Source organism: Haliotis cracherodii, unplaced genomic scaffold (genome assembly GCF_022045235.1).
Source record: "Haliotis cracherodii isolate W230 unplaced genomic scaffold, xgHalCrac1.p SCAF_10, whole genome shotgun sequence".
NCBI classification, from domain to species: Eukaryota; Metazoa; Mollusca; class Gastropoda; order Lepetellida; family Haliotidae; genus Haliotis; species Haliotis cracherodii.
The window spans coordinates 58,430,387-58,456,835 of NW_027266265.1; the positions used below are offsets into that span (position 1 = coordinate 58,430,387).

The 26,449-nt window shown below is 46.0% G+C and overlaps 1 protein-coding gene across 1 annotated transcript in view; it reads left to right on the forward strand.

Annotated features, from left to right (window-relative positions):
* LOC139454583 (GTP-binding protein RAD-like) overlaps nt 1-24,534 on the forward strand; it is a 41,292-nt gene extending 16,758 nt beyond the window's left edge. Inside the window, exons 3-4 of the mRNA XM_071236384.1 lie at nt 8,238-8,421; nt 20,965-24,534. Coding sequence (XP_071092485.1) covers nt 8,238-8,421; nt 20,965-21,230 — 450 coding nt within the window. The 3' untranslated portion in view covers nt 21,231-24,534. The remainder of the gene's footprint in view (nt 1-8,237; nt 8,422-20,964) is intronic.
* Nucleotides 24,535-26,449: the final 1,915 nt, after the last annotated feature.

Sequence of the window (26,449 nt, forward strand, 5' to 3'; positions counted from 1 at the left end):
TCCCGCCCACAACACTCTATCCCACACCTCCCGCTATCTCCCCCACCAACACACCCCAACAAACTCCCGCCCACAACTCTCTATCCCACACCACCCGCTATCTCACTCCCCCACCAACACACCTCAACAAACTCCCGCCCACAACACTCTATCCCACACCTCCCGCTATCTCCCCCACCAACACACCCCAACAAACTCCCGCCCACAACACTCTATCCCACACCTCCCGCTAACTCCCCCACCAACACACCCCAACAAACTCCCGCCCACAACACTCTATCCCACACCACCCGCTATCTCCCCCACCAACACACCTCAACAAACTCCCGCCCACAACTCTCTATCCCACACCACCCGCTATCTCCCCCACCAACACACCCCAACAAACTCCCGCCCACAACAGTCTATCCCACACCTCCCGCTATCTAACTCCCCCACCAACACACCCCAACAAACTCCCGCCCACAACACTCTATCCCACACCACCCGCTATCTCACTCCCCCACCAACACACCCCAACAAACTCCCGCCCACAACACTCTATCCCACACCACCCGCTATCTCACTCCCCCACCAACACACCCCAACAAACTCCCGCCCACAACACTCTATCCCACACCACCCGCTATCTCACTCCCCCACCAACACACCCCAACAAACTCCCGCCCACAACACTCTATCCCACACCACCCGCTATCTCCCCCACCAACACACCCCAACAAACTCCCGCCCACAACTCTCTATCCCACACCACCCGCTATCTCCCCCACCAACACACCCCAACAAACTCCCGCCCACAACTCTCTATCCCACACCACCCGCTATCTCCCCCACCAACACACCCCAACAAACTCCCGCCCACAACACTCTATCCCACACCACCCGCTATCTCCCCCACCAACACACCCCAACAAACTCCCGCCCACAACACTCTATCCCACACCACCCGCTATCTCCCCACCAACACACCCCAACAAACTCCCGCCCACAACTCTCTATCCCACACCACCCGCTATCTCCCCCACCAACACACCCCAACAAACTCCCGCCCACAACTCTCTATCCCACACCTCCCGGTATCTCCCCCACCAACACACCCCAACAAACTCCCGCCCACAACTCTCTATCCCACACCTCCCGCTATCTCCCCCACCAACACACCCCAACAAACTCCCGCCCACAACTCTCTATCCCACACCACCCGCTATCTCCCCCACCAACACACCCCAACAAACTCCCGCCCACAACACTCTATCCCACACCATCCGCTATCTCCCCCACCAACACACCCCAACAAACTCCCGCCCACAACACTCTATCCCACACCACCCGCTATCTCCCCCACCAACACACCCCAACAAACTCCCGCCCACAACACTCTCTCCCACACCACCCGCTATCTCCCCCACCAACACAAAACACCCAACAAACTCCCGCCCACAACTCTCTATCCCACACCACCCGCTATCTCCCCCACCAACACACCCCAACAAACTCCCGCCCACAACTCTCTATCCCACACCACCCGCTATCTCCCCCACCAACACACCTCAACAAACTCCCGCCCACAACACTCTATCCCACACCTCCCGCTATCTCCCCCACCAACACACCCCAACAAACTCCCGCCCACAACACTCTATCCCACACCTCCCGATATCTCCCCCACCAACACACCCCAACAAACTCCCGCCCACAACACTCTATCCCACACCTCCCGCTATCTCCCCCACCAACACACCCCAACAAACTCCCGCCCACAACAGTCTATCCCACACCTCCCGCTATCTCCCCCACCAACGCACCCCAACAAACTCCCGCCCACAACTCTCTATCCCACACCACCCGCTATCTCCCCCACCAACGCACCCCACCCAACAAACTCCCGCCCACAACTCTCTATCCCACACCTCCCGATATCTCCCCCACCAACACACCTCAACAAACTCCCGCCCACAACACTCTATCCCACACCTCCCGGTATCGCCAGGAACTTCTCCGAACCGTGGCCTCCGAAATAGCTTCGGAGACGTTGTTCCAGGTGGCAGCACCGGACTGGTTCAACGATCAGCCTCACTGTCATTGCCCCGTTTTAATGAACTTACAATATGGCGCTGCAGTTGTGACACTCAAACAAACCAGCAAACCGGTGAGGGAAGTACAAACCGTTATTCCCTATACATTACGTTTTTATCAGTATTAGGGAGACTGTAATTAAACAATCTGTTTACCATCATCAAGCCAAACGCAGGGCTTCTGATTTCTGGCCAACAGTAAATCTCAGACACCTGTTTACATATATAACTGTATGATTTCCTAACCATCCCAATCATCGGCCACGACTGTGTGTATGTGCGGACACCTGGCACCAATGACTCCGTGTACACATGCATGTGTTACTTATACAGAGCCGTGGAGGAAGTAAATACAGCATCAAAGGACTGGTTGTAAATCCATCTTATTTAAACAATCTGGTGAATGCGCTGATGGCCATATTATCATGATCACACTTCACAAGTCTCACGGATGTCGGTGATGATGTAATCTGCTCTCAAGCTGCTGGCGTTGTTCCTGCAGTCACACAACCATCTGCCTACTGTCCCTGTCCCTGCACCCTGTATGGCCACTGAATAGACGGGGGTCCTTAAACACATTTATTGATAGACGGGGGTCCTTAAACACATTCATTGATAGACGGGGGTCCTTAAACACATTTATTGACAGAAGGGGGTCCTTAAACACATTTATTGATAGACGGGGGTCCTTAAACACATTTATTGATAGACGGGGATCGTTAAACACATTTATTGATAGACGGGGGTCCTTAAACACATTTATTGATAGACGGGGGTCCTTAAACACATTTATTGATAAACGGGGGTCCTTAAACACATTTATTGATAGACGGGGGTCCTTAAACGCATTTATTGATAGACGGGTGTCCTTAAACGCATTTATTGATAGACGAGGGTCCTTTAACACATTTATTGACAGACGGGGGTCCTTAAACACATTTATTGACAGACGGGTGTCCTTAAACACATTTATTGATAGACGGGGGTCCTTGAACACATTTATTGATAGACGGGGGTCCTTAAACACATTTATTGATAGACGGGGATGGGAGTTAGCGGGAATTGTGGACGCGGCTCTTTAAACACATCAATTGAAAGACGGGAGGCGTGGGGGCATCCATAGATGGGGGTGGGGGGGGGCTTATACACATCCATAGATGAGAGAGGGGGTCCTTAAACACACCAATAGATGGGAGGGGGTCCTTAAACACGTCAATGGATCGGAGGGGGGGGGGGGGGGGGGGGGGAGCTAGGCACGTCTACCATTAGCAGCCTTCAGAATAACTTCTTGTACACTACGGAGGTGGTGGTTGAGGCTTATAAATAAATTCCGTTGGCCGACTGATTAGTCGAGGTCGATATGAGAAAGAGTCGGAAATAGCCACCTCAATGAAAGAACCGCCAATATTTCTGTCAAAACAGATTTCGATCTCATGTATGGAAAGAAAATCTGTTCTGCAGTCGGCAGGTTTCATTTCTCGCGCCAAGAACATTTTGCGGAGGGATATTTTGCACGACTTGATATATTTGACAATCGGGATATAGAGAATCTCACCAAAGTGTCTTTTGATATCAAATATATCAACACGATATATTTGATATCAAAAGACACAAGGGTTAGATTTTTTTATCATCCAACATCATTCTTCCAGCTTTTTCAATTTGTTGACAGTAATTAGCAGTGTCTTCTGTGTAAAACAGTACTGCTTACAGCTTCAGTAGCAGAGCCATTAGTGATGTCATTTGATTGTGACGTCATAATAACCAGTGGCGTCACAATGGTCATCAAAGCATTGATGTAATTTAATTGCAGCGATATCTACAAGCCCAAGCGATATCTCCTGTGGGCAGTATCGTCTGGTCTATCGCAATACAAACTCAAACTCACACAGAGAAGGCAATAAACCAACACATAACGAGCCGAGTCAGAAGCAATAGTTGACAACCGCTGACTGAAGCATTAGTTGACAACCGCTGACTGAAGCATTAGTTGACAACCGCTGACTGAAGCATTAGTTGACAACCGCTGACTGAAGCATTAGTTGACAACCGCTGACTGAAGCATTATTTGACAACCACTGACTGAAGCATTAGATGACAACCACTGACTGAAGCATTAGATGACAACCACTGACTGAAGCATTAGATGACAACCACTGACGAATTAGACCCGAAATGTAACAAGAAATGGAAACTCACCCTGGGTGAGTCCTTCAGGCCTGATGCGTTTAGTTCTACACCAGGGGCAGTGTAGTGAATGGAAACTGATATCGGTGTCTTAATGTTAAACAGTTGAACGTGGATATGGCTGATACACTGATGACTGGCCACGGGTTGATAGACACAGCTGATAGAGACAGCTGAAATAGACAGATGATAGACGGCAAGATATCAGCTGTTCTGGCAACGCCCTCTCTGACATCCCCTTTGATGAATGTGTAGACACCGTCGTCCTATTGCACATGGTCTAACAAAGAGAGTCTTGACGTCACTGACAATGTTTGTTGTCATGGAAACATGTAATAAACATCAGTTATGATGTCACAAAGAGTTCCGGCGAGGTTTGCCTACGTCACAGACTGACATGCATATCAGTCCTGTCAGATTTGACATTTATGTCAGTGATACTTCTCGCCTTTATGTCGTCCACGGATCATCAAAGAATTAACAAGGAATTATCATCAGTGAACTTAGGAGCCCTTGTTAACGTTTGAGTGTTTGATCGATGTTGGTATGGAAATAAAATAACATCTTATGGAAAGATCCCTGTTCTCCAAGACTTTGTCTGTAATGATGACTAATGCACTGACATACCAGCGACAATATGTCATGGACGATATACCACCTAGAGTATACCACCGATAATATACCACCTAGAGTATACCACCGATAATATACCACCTAGAGTATACCACCGATAATATACCACCAAGAGCATAACACCTAGAGTATACCACCGATGATATACCACCTAGAGTATACCACCGATAATATACCACCTAGAGTATACCACCGATAATATACCACCAAGAGTATATCACCGATAATATATCACCTAGAGTATACCACCTAGAGTATACCACCGATAATATACCACCTAGAGTATACCACCTAGAGTATACCACCGAAAATTTACAACCAATAATACACAACTGATAATACATAACCAACAATAGACCACTGATAATATACAAACACGAATACACCACTGATAATATACAACCAATAATACACCACTGATAATATACAAACAATAATACACCACTGGAAATATACAACCAATAATACACCACTGATAATACATTATCAATAATATACCACTGGTAATATACAACCAATAACACACCAGTTAAAATACATAACCAATAATACACAACTGATAATACATATTATACAATAATAATATATCACAGACATAAAAAAGAAAAAGCAAGTAACTACACTGCTCTTAACTACACTGCTATACACCAAACTGTTATACACAACAATGCTATAAACTACATTGTCATAGACTACACTGCTATATACTATCCCCTTATACACAACACTGCTGTACACTACACTGTTATACACAACAATGCTATAAACTACATTGTCATAGACTACACTGCTATATACTATCCCCTTAAACACAACACTGCTGTACAAGACACTACTATACACTACACTGCTGTACACTACACTGTTATACACTACAGTGCTATACACTACACTGCTGTACACTACACTGTTATACACTACACTGCTGTACACTACACTGCTGTACACTACACTGTTATACACTACACTGCTGTACACTACACTGTTATACACTACACTGTTATACACTACACTGCTGTACACTACACTGTTATACACTACACTGCTGTACACTACACTGCTGTACACTACACTGCTATACACAACACTGCTATACACTGTTATACACTACACTGCTATACACTACACTGCTATACACTACACTGTTATACACTACACTGCTATACACTACACTGTTATACACTACACTGCTATACACTACACTGCTATACACTACACTGCTATACACTACGCTGCTATACACTACACTGCTGTACACTACACTGTTATACACTACACTGCTGTACACTACACTGCTGTACACTACACTGTTATACACTGCACTGTTATACACTACACTGCTGTACACTACACTGTTATACACTACACTGCTATACACTACACTGCTGTACACTACACTGTTATACACTACACTGTTATACACTACACTGCTGTACACTACACTGTTATACACTACACTGCTGTACACTACACTGCTGTACACTACACTGTTATACACTACACTGTTATACACTACACTGCTGTACACTACACTGTTATACACTACACTGCTGTACACTACACTGCTGTACACTACACTGCTATACACTACACTGCTATACACTGTTATACACTACACTGCCATACACTACACTGCTATACACTACATTGTTATACATCACACTGCTATACACCACACTGTTATACACTACACTGTTATACACTACACCGCTGTACACTACACTGCTATACACTGCACTGCTATACACTGTTATACACTACACTGTTATACACTACACTGCTGTACACTACACTGTTATACACTACACTGCTGTACACTACACTGTTATACACAACACTGCTATACACTACACTGTTATACACTACACTGTTATACACAACACTGCTGTACACTACACTGTTATACACTACACTGTTATACACTACACTGTTATACACTACACTGTTATACACTACACTGCTATACACTACACTGCTATACACTACACTGCTGTACACTACACTGTTATACACTACACTGCTGTACACTACACTGTTATACACTACACTGTTATACACTACACTGTTATACACTACACTGTTATACACTACACTGTTATACACTACACTGCTGTACACTACACTGTTAAACACTACACTGTTATACACTACACTGTTATACACTACACTGCTATACACTACACTGTTATACACTACACTGCTGTACACTACACTGTTATACACTACACTGTTATACACTACACTGTTATACACAACACTGTTATACACTACACTGTTATACACTACACTGTTATACACTACACTGCTATACACTACACTGCTATACACTACACTGTTATACACTACACTGTTATACACTACACTGCTATACACTACACTGCTATACACTACACTGCTGTACTCTACACTGCTATACACTACACTGCTGTACACTACACTGTTATACACTACACTGTTATACACTACACTGTTATACACTACACTGTTATACACTACACTGTTATACACTACACTGCTGTACACTACACTGTTAAACACTAGACTGTTATACACTACACTGTTATACACTACACTGTTATACACTACACTGCTGTACACTACACTGTTATACACTACACTGTTATACACTACACTGTTATACACTACACTGTTATACACTACACTGTTATACACTACACTGCTGTACACTACACTGTTATACACTACACTGTTATACACTACACTGCTGTACACTACACTGTTATACACTACACTGTTATACACTACACTGCTATACACTACACTGCTATACACTACACTGTTATACACTACACTGTTATACACTACACTGTTATACACTACACTGTTATACACTACACTGCTATACACTACACTGCTATACACTACACTGCTGTACACTACACTGCTGTACACTACACTGCTATACACTACACTGCTATACACTACACTGCTGTACACTACACTGCTATACACTACACTGCTGTACACTACACTGCTGTACACTACACTGCTATACACTACACTGCATTCGAACCCAAGATAATGTGTTTCTAGTGTGCCCAGGTTACGAAGATCTACACAAGGAATTGCCACTGAGCCACACGTTCCCCGACTGTACTCAATGATGACACCATATGAATGTTTGTAACATGTTATAACAAATGCATGTTCCGGGAGATATTCGTCACAACATCTGTATGCTGTGTTGTGATTAGCAAGGGACATGTAATGGTATAGTAACTGTGTATGCTTGGTGAAGCGCACGGGTTCCCTCAGGCCGCCACGACACAAAGGAAGCCAGATGCCCACACTGTCGTCACCAGTTGCATGTTTGTGTTTCAGATATCCTCCGAACAACTTCAAGTAGATGCATACATCGTTGTTTTCTCCATCACCGACCACGCCTCCTTCGGCGTGGCCAACTCCATTGTCAGATACCTGAGGGTTGACTTCGGGACAGACCGCGCAATAATCCTGGTTGCGAACAAAATAGATCTTGTGCGGAAAAGGAAAGTGTCTGCAGACGGTGAGTGAACTAAACTACATTCTATTTTACAATAATAATTACCTTGTGAAAACTTACAACATTGTCCCATGCAATACCGGTGGTTGTCATGGAGACCCCTGTACTGGTTTGGACTGTACGGATGTCATCTCATAGCAATCAAAGGCGAGCTGCAGGAGCGATGTAACCACAGGCGTGAACTCCCGATAACAAAAATCATATACGGAAACAAGAACACGTAAATCTAATCCAGACTGATTTGGTCTTATTCATACTGATCATGGTTTTGCTAACACTATGCATATTTTCTTTACCGCAAGGTCACATACGTATATGTATTTCCTTTACCCCCAGGTCACATACGTATACGTATTTCCTACACCCCCGGGTCACATAGGTATACGTATTTCCTACACCGCTGGGTCACATACGTATAAGTATTTATTTTACCGCTAGGTCACATACGTATACGTATTTCCTTTACCGCCAGGTCACATATGTATACGTATTTCCTACACCGCCGGGTCACGTACGTATATGTATTTCCTACACCGCCAGGTCACATACGCATACGTATTTCCTACACCGCCGGGTCACATACGTATACGTATTTCCTACAACGCAAGGTCACATACGTATATGTATTTCCTTTACCGTCAGGTCACATACGTATACGTATTTCCTACACCGCCGGGTCACATACGAACACGTATATCCTACTCACCCTAAACAACGCCCTGTGTAAGGCATTAAAATATATGTATGTTTGTTTATTGGCGAGTACATGCAAGGCACTGTGCACACACAGCACGTACGCGGGTCGAAGGGCTCCGCTGCACGTGACATTGTGAAGATGTTGTGCGTATGAAATGAACTTGGATGTGATGGACAGTTTGTCTCCGTGTCCCCAGTGTACTGCGAGGTACATATGTACTTGATCGATCACAATGATGTAGTACTGACGCTATGTGACACATACATGTGATGGACTGACGCTATGTGACACATACATGTGATTGACTGACGCTATGTGACACACACATGTGATGGACTGACGCTATGTGACACATGTGTGATGGACTGACGCTATGTGACACACACATGTGATTGACTGCCGCTATATGACACACACATGTGATAGACGGACGCAAGCGTGCTAAGCGCCGACCGTTTGATATTCGGGGTGACCTGTGATTTTATCGAAGAAAATAAATTGTCCCTGAAAATTCTTGAAAAAAATAACTATAATTCGATCCTTTGACTGCCAGAAAACATAACCTTATTGCCAGATGATTTTCAGGCTTTGGTTTGAATAAAAAGTCTCTCTGGTTTTGCAGCTGAGGTAAATGTCCGGCCTCTAAACTATACTGAACCGCAAAAGAAACGTCCCCCAAGTAAAATTGCATGAAAAGTTGTAATTTAGATATCTTGATAATTTTTCATAAAGTTTCTAAAATTTAATATTACCTTTCCGGAAAAATAAAATTGGTGTTAAAAAACAAAGCAGGTGACAATAAAACCGATCGCCCAAACGCATTACGGCCCCGGCCATGAAAACCCGATGCACGTGAGTTCCGTGCACATTGAAATGCACATGCGTTCCCCCAGTTCTTGCCCTATAAAAGTCCACACAGATCGGATAACATTCATTCGTTATTGGATTGCTACCACATACCAAGATTACAAGAAATCAGCGACACCAAGCCCTTGGACGATTGCAAGCTGGACAAACCGCCCGGCAAGTAGCCAATACATTTCAAGTCCACGTAAGGAACATATACAGGCTCCAGCAATGGTAACAGACCACCAACACTACAAATGACCGACCACGTAGTGGAAGACCAAGGGTCACCACCCGACGTCAGGATCGTCAGATTGTGCGACAGCATCTGCAAAATCGCTTTGTTACTGCTGCGGAAACTGCTCGACAGACCATGGGGACACACCAGCGACACATCAGTGCGGACACCGTGCGTCGACGATTGACGAGCAGACACCTCCGCTGTCACAGGCCACACCGAGGACCCATTCTGACACAATGTCATTGCCAGGACCGTCTTCAGTGGGCAACACAGCATCAGCATTGGCGCAACCAGCAATGGAGAAGAAACCTCTTCTCAGACGAGAGCCGTTACTGTGTCTCAACAGCAGATGGCAAAAGAGAGAATATGGCGTCGCCGTGGGGAACGTTATTCGGATGCTTGTGTTGTTGAGAGAGAATCGCCGGGTGGTCCGAGCATCATGGTGTGGGGTTGAATTGGTCTTGCACAGAGGGTCGGCCCTGTGGTCTTCCAGAAGCTCGGTACAATGATCAAGTCTTGAGACCACACGCCATGCCACATTTGTCACGTCGCCGCAACCACGAGTTTCAGCATAATAACGCCCGTGCCCACACTGCGAGAGCAACAAGAGACTTCCTTCAGCAGAATGGCATCAGAACCATGCAGTGGCCTGCCCTTAGTCCCGAATTAAATCCCATTGAGCGCCTGTGGGACGTCCGACCAAGGCCGACCACTGCAGCTGAACTGCTCCAGGAGTTCCTCAGAGTGTGGGCTCAAGTGCCTATGGCCTTCATTAACCGCATCATCCTTTCCATGTATCGACGTTGCACGGCAGTCATCAATGCACATGGCGGACACACGAGATAATGCTTTGTGACGCCATTTTCTCAGAGACTAGTGTTGTGTTTCACTTTAGGAAGATTTGACACTTTAATTTCAACCTCGAAGATCACTTTTGCCAAGTTTCGTCTCAAAGTATGTTTACAGTGTTTGGACAAATAAGGTTTCTCGTATATCTATCCATGGTGACGTTTCTTTTGCGCTTCAGTATCAATGGGTCTTTGTACTGAAGTAGACAGGAGTGAGTAAGCGTTCGATTGTCAATCTCAGAAACGGAATAACTCCCCCGAGAAAACATGTCCCCATTATCAAATCAGTCGAGTACTATATGACCGGCATTTTGACAGCAAATACAAATTTCATTGGCGTTTGAGATTTGCCATCTGCTTCAGCAGAGATTAAGTAATTTACAAGACAAGTCGATTGGGCTGCGTGGCCAAGTCGGGAGAGTGGGTGCCCCCTGCTGGCTCAGTGGAGACCGGTGTATGCCACACCAAATGCCAAAGGTTACTATATAGCTGAAATTATAATGATGAGACGTTAAATTTTAACTCATTCACGCAAATGTCAAAGATGAAGTTTTGTGCACTCTACATCATCACGGTTTACTGTGGTCAGAGCACCAGAACCTGTTGATCAGAGTCGCGACCCTTGTCACCCAGGATGCGCTTCTTGTGGTTCGAATTGGACCCAATTATGCTTGTACATTATGAACGTGGAATTCTTGCCGAGTATTGTCTATGACATACTGCGCTTCAGTGGATACGTGTGGATATTTCAAACAGAGATGAGAATGACCGCACAGTACTCGAATACTGCTGTTTGGGGTTGTGTATGTATATTCCTGACTCGCGGTCGAGACAAAGTGTAATAGTTTCAGGATGAATAATTCTGATTGAATATCTGTGATTAGAATACACATTGCCAGTCATTACGTTGTACGATCAGACAGCATCAACTGGGCACTAGACGGGACAACGAGGCAGCTCCCTATGATGATTAGATCTCGCCTGGCAAACGTTTAACATATTCTTGTCTTGAGATTAGGTTTACAAGCTCCGAGTAGCAGTAGAACGTTGTCTTGGCTAGGTTTTTATATTGCCTTGAAAACATGATCGGGCTGATGGTGTCTGGAGAACAGGATGGAGTTGATAGTGTCTGGAGAACAGGGTGGAGGCGATAGTGTCTGGAGAACAGGGTGGAGGCGATAGTGTCTGGAGAACAGGGTGGAGTTGATAGTGTCTGGAGAACAGGATGGAGTTGATAGTGTCTGGAGAACAGGATTGATTTGATAGTGTCTGGAGAACAGGATGGAGTTGATAGTGTCTGGAGAACAGGATGGACTTGATAGTGTCTGGAGAACAGGATAGAGTTGATAGTGTCTGGAGAACAGGATGGAGGCGATAGTGTCTGGAGAACAGGGTGGAGTTGATAGTGTCTGGAGAACAGGGTGGAGTTGATAGTGTCTGGAGAACAGGATGGAGTTGATAGTGTCTGGAGAACAGGATGGAGTTGATAGTGTCTGGAGAACAGGATGGAGTTGATAGTGTCTGGAGAACAGGATGGAGTTGATAGTGTCTGGAGAACAGGGTGGAGTTGATAGTGTCTGGAGAACAGGGTGGAGTTGATAGTGTCTGGAGAACAGGGTGGAGTTGATAGTGTCTGGAGAACAGCATGGAGTTGATAGTGTCTGGAGAACAGGGTGGAGGCGATAGTGTCTGGAGAACAGGGTGGAGTTGATAGTGTCTGGAGAACAGGATGGAGTTGATAGTGTCTGGAGAACAAGATGGAGTTGATAGTGTCTGGAGAACAGGATGGAGTTGATAGTGTCTGGAGAAAAGGATGGAGTTGATAGTGTCTGGAGAACAGGGTGGAGTTGATAGTGTCTGGAGAACAGGGTGGAGGCGATAGTGTCTGGAGAACAGGATGGAGTTGATAGTGTCTGGAGAACAGGGTGGAGTTGATAGTGTCTGGAGAACAGGGTGGAGGCGATAGTGTCTGGAGAACAGGGTGGAGTTGATAGTGTCTGGAGAACAAGATGGAGTTGATAGTGTCTGGAGAACAAGATGGAGTTGATAGTGTCTGGAGAACAGGATGGAGTTGATAGTGTCTGGAGAACAGGATGGAGTTGATAGTGTCTGGAGAACAAGATGAAGTTTTATGGTGCCTGTAGTACAAGTTGGGACTGATTCAAACGACAGGGAACTCACAAATAACCCTATTGTAGACAAATTGCGGAATCACTGAAACATAAATAAGACCATAAACCACGGCCACTTGTATTCGTATTGTTCACTGAGATTGTTCACTCAGTGGTCTATGTGTAAACAACAGGCCCATCACTCAGTAGTGGCATGTGTGGCTGTACCGCCCACCTCGGGGGCTGCCGTTAAAGCTAGAACTATCTGCCTTCAGACTGTTTGGGAGACATCTTGGTTTGCTGTGCGTCTGTCAGTCTGCAGAACCACGTGCCGAACTTGGCAGGCGTAGCTGCTCCGTGGCATAGGCTGAACTATCTGTGATTACGTAGCCAGATCCTCTTATTTCAAAGAATTAATCTGTTTGAACGACATAAACTGCGAGTATTGTATGTGGAGTGAGTGAGTGAGTGAGTGAGTGAGAGTGATCACGACAAGCACAATTACCAAACAAACCTAACTGAACTCACGAGCATTCACGTATTTTCGCGTGGTAATTTCACATATAGAGAATGTACATATGTGATTTCTAATCATAAACTATTCACAGGTCGCCTTTCTTATTTGACAAAGCTTGTTTTAATACAAAAACAACCAGTAAATATTATTGCATGACTCCCCTGAAGGAAATAACCTACCCACCTCAAATCACGGGGCACACAACTCACATTGACTCTCGTGAATTCCCCTCAGACACACAACTCACATTGACTCTCGTCAATTCCCCTCAGACACACAACTCCCACTGACTCTCGTCAATTCCCCTCAGACACACAACTCCAACTGACTCTCGTCAATTCCCCTCAGACACACAACTCCCATTGACTCTCGTGAATTCACCTCAGACACACAACTCCCATAGACTCTCGTGAATTCCCCTCAGACACAAAACTTGCATTGACTCTCGTCAATTCCCCTCAGACACACAACTCCCATTGACTCTCGTCAATTCCCCTCAGACACACAACTCCCATTGACTCCCGTCAATTCCCCTCAGACACACAACTCCCATTGACTCTCGTCAATTCACCTCAGACACACAACTCCCATTGACTCTCGTGAATTCACCTCAGACACACAACTCCCATAGACTCTCGTGAATTCCCCTCAGACACAAAACTTGCATTGACTCTCGTCAATTCCCCTCAGACACACAACTCCCATTGACTCTGCTGAATTCCCCTCAGACACACAACTCCCATTGACTCCCGTCAATTCCCCTCAGACACACAACTCCCATTGACTCTCGTGAATTCACCTCAGACACACAACTCCCATAGACTCTTGTGAATTCCCCTCAGACACAAAACTTGCATTGACTCTCGTCAATTCCCCTCAGACACACAACTCCCATTGACTCTGCTGAATTCCCCTCAGACACACAACTCCCATTGACTCTCGTGAATTCCCCTCAGACACACAACTCCCATTGACTCTCATGAATTCCCCTCAGACACAAAACTCGCATTGATTCTCGTCAATTCCCCTCAGACACACAACTCCCACTGACTCTCGTCAATTCCCCTCAGACACACAACTCCCACTGACTTTCGTCAATTCCCCTCAGACACACAACTCCCACTGACTCTCGTCAATTCCCCTCAGACACACAACTCCCACTGACTCTCGTCAATTCCCCTCAGACACACAACTCCCACTGACTCTCGTGAATTCCCTCAGACACACAACTCCCACAGACTCTCGTGAATTCCCCTCAGACACACAACTCCCATTGACTCTCGTCAATTCCCCTCAGACACACAACTCCCACTGACTCTCGTCAATTCCCCTCAGACACACAACTCCCACTGACTCTCGTCAATTCCCCTCAGACACACAACTCCCACTGACTCTGGTCAATTCCCCTCAGACACACAACTCCCACTGACTCTCGTCAATTCCCCTCAGACACACAACTCCCACTGACTCTCGTCAATTCCCCTCCGACATACAACTCACACTGACTCTCGTCAATTCCCCTCAGACACACAACTCCCACTGACTCTCGTCAATTCCCCTCAGGCACACAACTCCCACTGACTCTCGTGAATTCACCTCAGGCACACAACTCCCACTGACTTTCGTCAATTCCCCTCAGACACACAACTCCCACTGACTCTCGTCAATTCCCCTCAGACACACAACTCCCCTTGACTTTCGTCAATTCCCCTCAGACACACAACTCCCACTGACTCTCGTCAATTCCCCTCAGACACACAACTCCCACTGACTCTCGTCAATTTCCCTCAGACACACAACTCCCACTGACTCTCGTGAATTCCCTTTAGACACACAACTCCCACTGACTCTCGTCAATTCCCCTCAGACACACAACTCCCACTGACTCTCGTGAATTCCCTTCAGACACACAACTCCCACAGACTCTCGTCAATTCCCCTCAGACACACAACTCCCACTGACTCTCGTCAATTCCCCTCAGACACACAACTCCCACTGACTCTCGTCAATTCCCTTCAGACACACAACTCCCACAGACTCTCGTCAATTCCCCTCAGGCACACAACTCCCATTGACTCTCATGAATTCCCCTCAGACACACAACTCCCACTGACTCTCGTCAATTCCCCTCAGACACACAACTCCCACTGACTCTCGTCAATTCCCCTCAGACACACAACTCCCACTGACTCTCGTCAATTCCCCTCAGACACACAACTCCCACTGACTCTCGTCAATTCCCCTCAGACACACAACTCCCATTGACTTTCGTCAATTCCCCTCAGACACACAACTCCCACTGACTCTCGTCAATTCCCCTCAGACACACAACTCCCACTGACTCTCGTCAATTTCCCTCAGACACACAACTCCCACTGACTCTCGTGAATTCCCTTTAGACACACAACTCCCACTGACTCTCGTCAATTCCCCTCAGACACACAACTCCCACTGACTCTCGTCAATTCCCCTCAGGCACACAACTCCCATTGACTCTCGTCAATTCCCCTCAGACACACAACTCCCAATGACTCTCGTCAATTCCCCTCAGGCACACAACTCCCATTGACTCTCGTCAATTCCCCTCAGACACACAACTCCCATTGACTCTCATGAATTCCCCTCAGACACACAACTCCCACTGACTCTCGACAATTCCCCTCAGACACACAACTCCCACTGACTCTCGTCAATTCCCCTCAGACACACAACTCCCACTGACTCTGGTGAATTACCCTCAGGAACACAACTCCCACTGACTCTCGTGAATTCCCCTCAGACACACAACTCCCACTGACTCTCGTCAATTCCCCTCAGACACACAACTCCCACTGACTCTGGTGAATTCCCCTCAGGCACACAACTCCCACTGACTCTCGTGAATTCCCCTCAGGCACACAACTCCCACTGACTCTCGTCAATTCCCCTCAGACACACAACTCCCACTGACTCTGGTGAATTCCCCTCAGACACACAACTCCCACTGACTCTCGTGAATTCCCCTCAGGCACACAACTCCCATTGACTCTCGTCAATTCCCCTCAGACACACAACTCCCATTGACTCTCGTCAATTCCCCTCAGGCACACAACTCACATTGACTCTCGTCAATTCCCCTCAGACACACAACTCCCACTGACTCTCGTGAATTCCCCTCAGGCACACAACTCCCATTGACTCTCGTCAATTCCCCTCAGACACACAACTCCCATTGACTCTCGTCAATTCCCCTCAGGCACGCAACTCACATTGACTCTCGTCAATTCCCCTCAGGCACACAACTCACATTGACTCTCATGAATTCACTTATGCAAGTGATTCCATCTGGATCACACGACTCCCCACAAAGTATGCATTTTCCCCTGAGGTACATGACTTCAACCTAGTCACATGACTTCTCCTTGAGTCACATGTCTTCCCCTGAGTGACATGACTGACCCTGAGTCACATGACTTTCCCAGAGTGATATGATTTCCCTTGAGTCACATGTCTTCCCCTGAGTGACATGACGTCCCCTGAGTGACATGACGTCCCTTGAGTCACATGTCTTCCCCTGAGCCATATGACTTTCCCTGAGTCACATGACTTCACCTGGGTCACATGAGGTCCCCTGAGTCACATGACTGACCCAGAGTCACATGACTTTCCCTGAGTCAAATGACTTCACCTGGGTCACATGACGTCCCCTGAGTCACATGACTTTCCAAGAGTGACATGACTGACCCTGAGTCACATGATTTCCCCTGAGCCAAATGACTTTCCCTGAGTCACATGACTTCTCCTGTGGCATCGTCCCAACCTAGACTCTCCTCTACCTGAATCAAATGACGTAGAATGTTGGAATGACCAAGCAACACAACGGTGTTCTTGTTGACCGAGCGCGGCATGCTGTAACCCCCCCCCCCCCCCCCCCCCCCCCCTCTCTCTCTCGAGGGCTTACTGCATGCATGTATTATGGGTTTTCATCTTCTTTCATCTTCTTCAAAGGTATATCCAAGTGTACAGTCGGTGGTATACGGAAGTGCCACGTGACTACTCCAGGAGTATGTTAACAGATGGGCAGATGGGCCACTCAGGAATCGCACTTTGATATTGCACATGAGTTGAAGGAAATTGTGTTTTGACATTGCATGTTTATCTCCAGTGGCGTATGTTAAACAACTGCACGCCCTTCATATTAAATTATAAATACATAAACACCTTGAAATGTTGACAATAAAGTCACGTGACGTAAGTGAGATCACAGCCAGGAGTAAAATCATCATCTCGTCTCACATGCCTGTATCTCAAACTGTGTCGGGTGTAGTGGTGGGGAGATTTAGAAGGTGATGGCGTAGATCAATCTAAATACAATGTGACAGTTTCAGACTGCATTGAAATATGACATGTTTATTGACACAACTATGGTTTGTGCATGGTGTGTGTATGAGTGAGTGATTTGGGTTCAACATTATGACAGTTTTATCGCGACGGGTCTGCGTAATGTGGGAGGAAAGTGATGCAGGCGTTTACAACTTCGGTGAAACCCACGAGCATGGGTCTGGTGCTGACAAACCTAGAATCATGATCGGGACGAACCGGGATTCGAACCCACAATATGTGTATATGATCAGATATCAGCATTGGACGAAGTCACCGAATACTCGTCATCGTGAGATACTGTCAATAATGTCAATAATGTCAGTGATGAAAATACATGCCACTTGGAAAGAGGCCAAATGTATCAGTTGTTATCTTTGGGATAACACTTCCTTAGTTAATTCTAGTACTTCCTTGATTAGAACCCACACTCTGAGAGTGAGGCACCACAAGTCAGCGATCAAATTCCTCTGACAAGTGTAAGCTGGCAGGGTTCCCAGGTCCGAAAGCTAGGAATACACAGGTGTCAATAATGTCAATAATGTCAGAATTGTCTGATGAAAGTACATATGAAGGAATATTCAAACAGGTTCAGGCGTATGTCACTGACCCAGTAGCCCCGTGGTTACAGCATTCGCTCATCACACCGAAGACCCGGGTTCGATTCCCCAAATGGGTACAACGTGTGAAGCCCATTTCTGGTGTCCCCCGATATTGCTGGAATATTGCTGAAAGCAGCGTAAAACCATACTTAATCACTCACTTCGTCTATAAAATATCCAAGAAATACACTGAGCGTGTCACTTTTCAGATATAAAGTGTTCCAGAAATACACTGAGCGTGTCACTGTTCAGATATAACGTGTTCCAGAAATACACTGAGCGTGTCACTATTCAGATATACGGTGTTCTAGAAATACACTGAGCGTGTCACTATTCAGATATACGGTGTTCTAGAAATACACTGAGCGTGTCACTATTCAGATATACGGTGTTCCAGAAATACACTGAGCGTGTCACTGTTCAGATATAAAGTGTTCCAGAAATACACTGAGCGTGTCAGTATTCAGATATACAGTGTTCTAGAAATACACTGAGCGTGTCACTATTCAGATATACGGTGTTCCAGAAATACACTGAGCGTGTCACTATTCAGATATACGGTGTTCCAGAAATACACTGAGCGTGTCACACTTCAGATATAAAGTGTTCCAGAAATACACTGATCGTGTCACTATTCAGATATACGGTGTTCTAGAAATACACTGAGCGTGTCACTATTCAGATATACGGTGTTCTAGAAATACACTGAGCGTGTCACTATTCAGATATACAGTGTTCCAGAAATACACTGAGCGTGTCAGTATTCAGATATACAGTGTCCCAGAAATACACTGAGCGTGTCACTATTCAGATATAAAGTGTCCCAGAAATACACTGAGCGTGTCAGTATTCATATATAAAGTGTTCCAGAAATACACTGAGCGTGTCACTGTTCAGATATAAAGTGTTCCAGAAATACACTGAGCGTGTCACTGTTCAGATATAAAGTGTTCCAGAACTACACTGAGCGTGTCACTGTTAAGATATACGGTGTTCCAGAAATACACTGAGCGTGTCACTTTTCAGATATACAGTGCTCCAGAAATACACTGAGCGTGTCACTGTTCAGATATACGGTGTTCCAGAAATACACTGAGCGTGTCACTGTTCAGATATACAGTGTCCCAGAAATACACTGAGCGTGTCACTTTTCAGATATAAAGTGTTCCAGAAATACACTGAGCGTGTCACTGTTCAGATATACGGTGTTCCAGAAATACACTGAGCGTGTCACTTTTCAGATATACAGTGCTCCAGAAATACACTGAGCGTGTCACTATTCAGATATACAATGTTCCAGAAATACACTGAGCGTGTCAGTATTAAGATATACGGTGTTCCAGAAATACACTGAGCGTCTCACTCTTCAGATATACAGTGTTCTAGAAATACACTGAGCGTGTCACTATTCAGATATACGGTGTTCCAGAAATACACTGAGCGTGTCACTATTCAGATAAACGGTGTTCCAGAAATACACTGAGCGTGTCAGTATTCAGATATACGGTGTTCCAGAAATACACTGAGCGTGTCACTGTTCAGATATAAAGTGTTCCAGAAATACACTGAGCGTGTCACTATTCATATATACGGTGTTCTAGAAATACACTGAGCGTGTCACTATTCAGATATAAAGTGTTCCAGAAATACACTGAGCGTGTCACTGTTCAGATATAAAGTGTTCCAGAAATACACTGAGCGTTTCACTTTTCAGATATAAAGTGTCCCAGAAATACACTGAGCGTGTCAGTATTCATATATACAGTGTCCCAGAAATACACTGAGCGTGTCAGTATTCAAATATACAGTGTTCCAGAAATACACTGATCGTGTCACTATTCAGATATACGATATTCCAGAAATACACTGATCGTGTCAGTATTCAGATATACAGTGTCCCAGAAATACACTGAGCGTGTCACTGTTCAGATATACGGTGTTCCAGAAATACACTGAGCGTGTCACTGTTCAGATATACAGTGTTCCAGAAATACACTGAGCGTTTCACACTTCAGATCTACTAAGATGAGCTTGCCGACTGTTTGACGTGTATGTTAACGTGGGTGCTAGTTAAGCTGTTGTTTTTGTGCTTAGATCGCCTTGCAGCAAGGGGCTTTCATGGCCGACCAGGAAAGGTGATTTTGAAGGCAGAGTTGCACCATTCAGACAACGAATCACATGCATACGCAGTACAGACAGGCAAAGCTGTGTTCTGGTGAATTTTTCATTCGTGTCTAATACAAAGTTGTTTTTCCCAATATAACATAAATATGACTTAACATTTAAGCTTACTCTAAATAATATGTTATATTCTACATCTTCCAGAAGCCCGACTATGTGCGGAGAGTTTCGACTGCAAATATGCGGAGACGTCAGCAGCCTTGAACCATCACGTGGATGAGCTGCTGGTTGGAAGTCTCAGCCAGATCCGTCTCAAGTTGAACATCAGCACCGTAATGCCTCCCGTCGTCAAGGACAACAAGAAAAAGGACAAGAAGAAGCATCACAGTTTTGCCCGGAGCATCCTTAATAAGCTGTTCCGGAAGAGCGCCAAGAAGACACAGTCATGTGACAATTTGTATGCTTTGTGATTGGCTGGTGAGGGTGTCGTCTGCCGGGTGCATGCCGACTGTTGGTGACAGCGAGATGGGGGAGACCTGCGGGTGACAGTTTGCAATATATTCCCAATGTCACTGGTTGCTAGGATTGCAGCTGGGATCCATATAACTAACTGTCTTATTATTATGCAGCTTTGAGGCCAATGTGGGGACGCCAGGGAAGTCGCCACATCCATTTTATGCTAAACAAGATGGCGGCAGAGTTGACATAACATTTCCAGGAGGGGACAACCCGTTTCGCGTGAGAAGCACGCGCTACTGACTCACAGAGCTGTAACGACAAAGGTACCATTCTATACTCCCAAATATTCTCGCAGGCGTGTAGAAACTCAGCTTCTATTGGCGGAAATGTAATTACATGTATGCACTGGATGCAACTTCAATGTTTCTTGAACTATAGGTTTAATACAGAGGTGAGCGTTTGAACGTGTATTCTGTTTATTAGCAATAGTTTGGGTTTAGTTGATATTTGATAACAATTTATTCCGGGACAGGATGACAGCTTGTGAGATCTCTATTGTTAAATCCGTGTGTAGAAGGAGCAGTATCCTCATAGTGTGCATGAAGATAGAGGTACGACACTACCACCAGAAGACGATGAAGCGGCGCAGACTGTTCCGCAAACCTTGTTTCGTAAGAATTAAAGCATTCAAAATATGTACACCTTGCTACACATAGCTACTGGTCAGCAGTGGTGTGGATCTTCAGAAGTAATAACACATGACCCAGCCGGAGGAGAGGTACAGGCAGATACACAGCTGGTTGTTTTAACGCACCACTAACGCCAACCTGGGAGTGATTTCTCCCACTGACGCGGGTTCACGGTATATTTATCTACCTTGCCACGAGCCGGGTGCCTCCCGAGATGATAAATAAAGGTAAGACTTATGGTCACTGGTGGGTCGGGGAGGCGCGCGATGACGTCATGCTGACATCGCAGACCTTCCAATGGTTCAATGGCAGCGGGATGTTGGAAACTGTTATGGCAATATTTCTTGGAATGTCTTTGGCGGGGAGACGGTTATTGCACTATATACGACACCTAACATGAGCAATGTGCAAGCTGGACGGCTCGCTCTGTAGCCCGACACGCCATTGTTTACCGCCGGAATTTAGATACGACCTCACTTTAGATTCCAGCCTGGCAATGCAGTTCTTTGAAGTTATAAAACCTCGCGGAATGACCATAGCAATCACGACTGGCATTAGGTATTTAAATTGGAAACTATTTTGGGATGGGAAGGAATATCAAGTATACATGTTAATGCCAATGGAACAGATATTAAAGTCTTTTAGCTTTATGGGTGATGAGTTCTTCATTAGTGTCGTTGGGCGTTGCTGGTAATAAAATATCTTGTAGATGAATGGTCACGTGACGTGATGATTGTTCTGGGATACTAACGAGGGAATCAGCCATCAGATGGCGCGTGATTCGGTGTCCGCGAAGATTTGCAAACATCATTAACTTTCTTTCTGCTGGCAGTGGGAATCCTTTCTGCTCATTCGTGAATATAAACATTAATTTATATGGATGTCAAACAGATTTTACGATATTAAGTGTAACTGAGGTAAAGCTCTAAACGAGCCCTTTATGTAGATGAGGCGGTTGGATAGCCTAGTGGTTTAAGCGTTCGCTCGTCACGCCGAAGATCCGGGTTCGATTCCCGACATGGGTACAATGTGTAAAGCCAATTTCTGGTGTCCCCCATCGTCATATTGCTTGAATATTGCTAAAAGCAGCGTAAAACCACACTAACTCACTCACTCTGCAGATAGTCCAGAGTTATCTTCCCTGGCATGCCTAGTGTGACGTCAGAGGTTGTTACTGGCTTGGTACTGTGTGTCCCCATCCGGCACGTCAGGGTGGACTTACGTGACAGACATCTTGTACCCAATACTTATTTATCTGCAATTTCCCTCACTTATCACCTGGAGCTAATGAAGCAGGTGTGTTTCACATTTCAGTGCTAATGGAACATGCAGTGTGAGAAAAGGTTTATCCCTAACATCGCGTTGGGAGCGTTAGCAGGATACAACAAAAAACTAACTGCTGGCACATCCGGACTTCCGTTACATCTCCAACACTTATGTGTTTACACGTCACACCTGCACAAGTAATTCTGCCATGTAACGATACCAATTTGAAAAATTGCAGTCTTTGGTAAATTAAACTAATTGTTCGACCACAATCTTCATGCACATATAACTCTCTATCCAGGAATTTATACCAGAGCGAGGAACAACATTTCACCAGTTTATGTCGGGGGCGTGTACTTACCACGTGGCCATGTAGCCTGCATCTTCTCTGTTGCTTATCTATATTCATGCAGCATGTGCAGCCTACCCAGGCGATGTGATGTATATACCGTACAACATATATCTATATTGTCATCAATGTTGAAATGATTACTTTATTTTTGTCTTCCATGATGATAAATATTGCGTCATATTCATAAAGATCAATATATCAGTGATTCCATGAGACTTATGTGCATATATTCACGAGATGCGTTGTATTGTGTGTTGGTGTCGTGAAGCTGATCATGTACCAAAGCACACTGATGTGGTCGTGGCTGTTAGGTGTGGTTTAGAGGTGCAAGCAGAGTTCCATACAGAGAATTGGTGCATGTTTTGTAATGCAAACACTTCATGGGTGTATTTTAATGCAGATAGAATCCAATGCAATATAATGCACACTGTAGGGTGTATTCAATGCACAGAGTTCACTGCAAAATTCGCATCTGATGCCAGTTAGGATGTTTGCGAGTCGTAGACATGGGGGAGCTTCAGTGTAAGTTCGCGGATACACTATTTACATGTTATTGTTATATTTGATATATGCCATGAAAGTTTGATTTCATATCTACTCAATATGCCTTAGATTTGACACTGACAGATACAGTGACATGTACAATGTTATTTAATGTTACTTCCAGAGAAAAATATCGGAATCGGAAAAAAATTATGCAATATACGAGGGGTTATTTACATATGCAAGTTAATCGATGCAAAGCACATGCCCCGTTTTGTATTCAGTCTCAACACAATTCACGTGTGTCTCAATCAGTTTCAGCAAAACAATAATAACAAGTACCCTTGTTTCCTTTCGGTTTTTAAACGGCACTACACAGGTTTCAAGTACGTTCATTTGTTTTAGGTGTCCCATGTTATCTGACATGAATTGAATTGCAGATTGTTTACACATATCCATGTAATAATCTTATTTAGATATACATAACTGTACATATTTTTGATAATAAAATCGCTGGTTTTATTACTTGGTGCTTGTCTCAATACGGAGGGGGACAGAAAAACTGCGACTGGGGAACAATGTCTGCCCCCCAATCAGGAACAGGGTGAGGGACAGTGACGTCAAGCTGTTCTAGCACTGTGTAGGGTAAGTAAAGGTCAAACTGAGGCGGAGGGGCACGGACACACACACAGAGAGAGGGGGACAGTGACGTCAAGCTGTTCTCGCACTGTGTAGGGTAAGTAAAGGTCAAACTGAGGCGGAGAGGGGCACGGACACACACACAGAGAGAGGGGGACAGTGACGTCAAGCTGTTCTAGCACTGTGTAGGGTAAGTAAAGGTCAAACTGAGGCGGAGGGGGCACGGACACACACACAGAGAGAGGGGGACAGTGACGTCAAGCTGTTCTCGCACTGTGTAGGGTAAGTAAAGGTCAAACTGAGGCGGAGAGGGGCACGGACACACACACAGAGAGAGGGGGGCAGTGACGTCAAGCTGTTCTAGCACTGTGTAGGGTAGGTAAAGGTCAAACTGAGGCGGAGAGGGGCACGGACACACGCACACACACAGAGAGAGGGGGACAGTGACGTCAAGCTGTTCGAGCACTGTGTAGGGTAGGTAAAGGTCAAACTGAGGCGGAGAGGGGCACGGACACACACACACAGACAGAGGGGGACAGTGACGTCAGGCTGTTCTAGCACTGTGTAGGGTAGGTAAAGGTCAAACTGAGGCGGAGAGGGGCACGGACACACACACAGAGAGAGAGCGGGGGACAGTGACGTCAAGCTGTTCTAGCACTGTGTAGGGTAGGTAAAGGTCAAACTGAGGCGGAGAGGGGCACGGACACACACACACACACAGAGAGGGGGACAGTGACGTCAAGCTGTTCGAGCACTGTGTAGGGTAGGTAAAGGTCAAACTGAGGCGGAGAGGGGCACGGACACACACACACACACAGACAGTCAGACAGACACACAGAGAGAGGGGGACAGTGACGTCAAGCTGTTCTCTCACTGTGTAGGGTAGGTAAAGGTCAAACTGAGGCGGAGAGGGGCACGGACACACACACACACAGAGAGAGGGGGACAGTGACGTCAAGCTGTTCGAGCACTGTGTAGGGTAGGTAAAGGTCAAACTGAGGCGGAGAGGGGCACGGACACAGAGAGAGAGAGAGAGGGGGACAGTGACGTCAAGCTGTTCTAGCACTGTGTAGGGTAGGTAAAGGTCAAACTGAGGCGGAGAGGGGCACGGACACACACACACACAGACAGTCAGACAGACACACAGAGAGAGGGGGACAGTGACGTCAAGCTGTTCTCTCACTGTGTAGGGTAGGTAAAGGTCAAACTGAGGCGGAGAGGGGCACGGACACACACACACACACAGAGAGGGGGACAGTGACGTCAAGCTGTTCTAGCACTGTGTAGGGTAGGTAAAGGTCAAACTGAGGCGGAGAGGGACAAAGGCACAGAGAGAGAGAGACAGACAGACACACAGAGAGCGGGGGAGTGAGAGGAAGAGGGAGAGAGAAGGGGAGGAGAGGGGGAGAGTGAGTGAGAAAAGAGAGAGTGAGGGGGAGAGTGAGGGGAGAGAGAAGGGGGGGAGAGGGGGAGAGTGAGTGAGAAAAGAGAGAGTGAAGGGGAGAGTGAGGGGAGAGAGAACGGGAGAAGAGGGGGAGAGTGAGTGAGAAAAGAGAGAGTGAGGGGGAGAGTGAGGGGAGAGAGAACGGGAGAAGAGGGGGAGAGTGAGTGAGAAAAGAGAGAGTGAGGGGGAGAGTGAGGGGAGAAAGAAGGGGGGGAGAGGGGGAGAGTGAGTGAGAAAAGAGAGAGTGAGGGGGAGAGTGAGGGGAGAGAGAAGGGGGGAGAGGGGGAGAGTGAGTGAGAAAAGAGAGAGTGAAGGGGAGAGTGAGGGGAGAGAGAACGGGAGAAGAGGGGGAGAGTG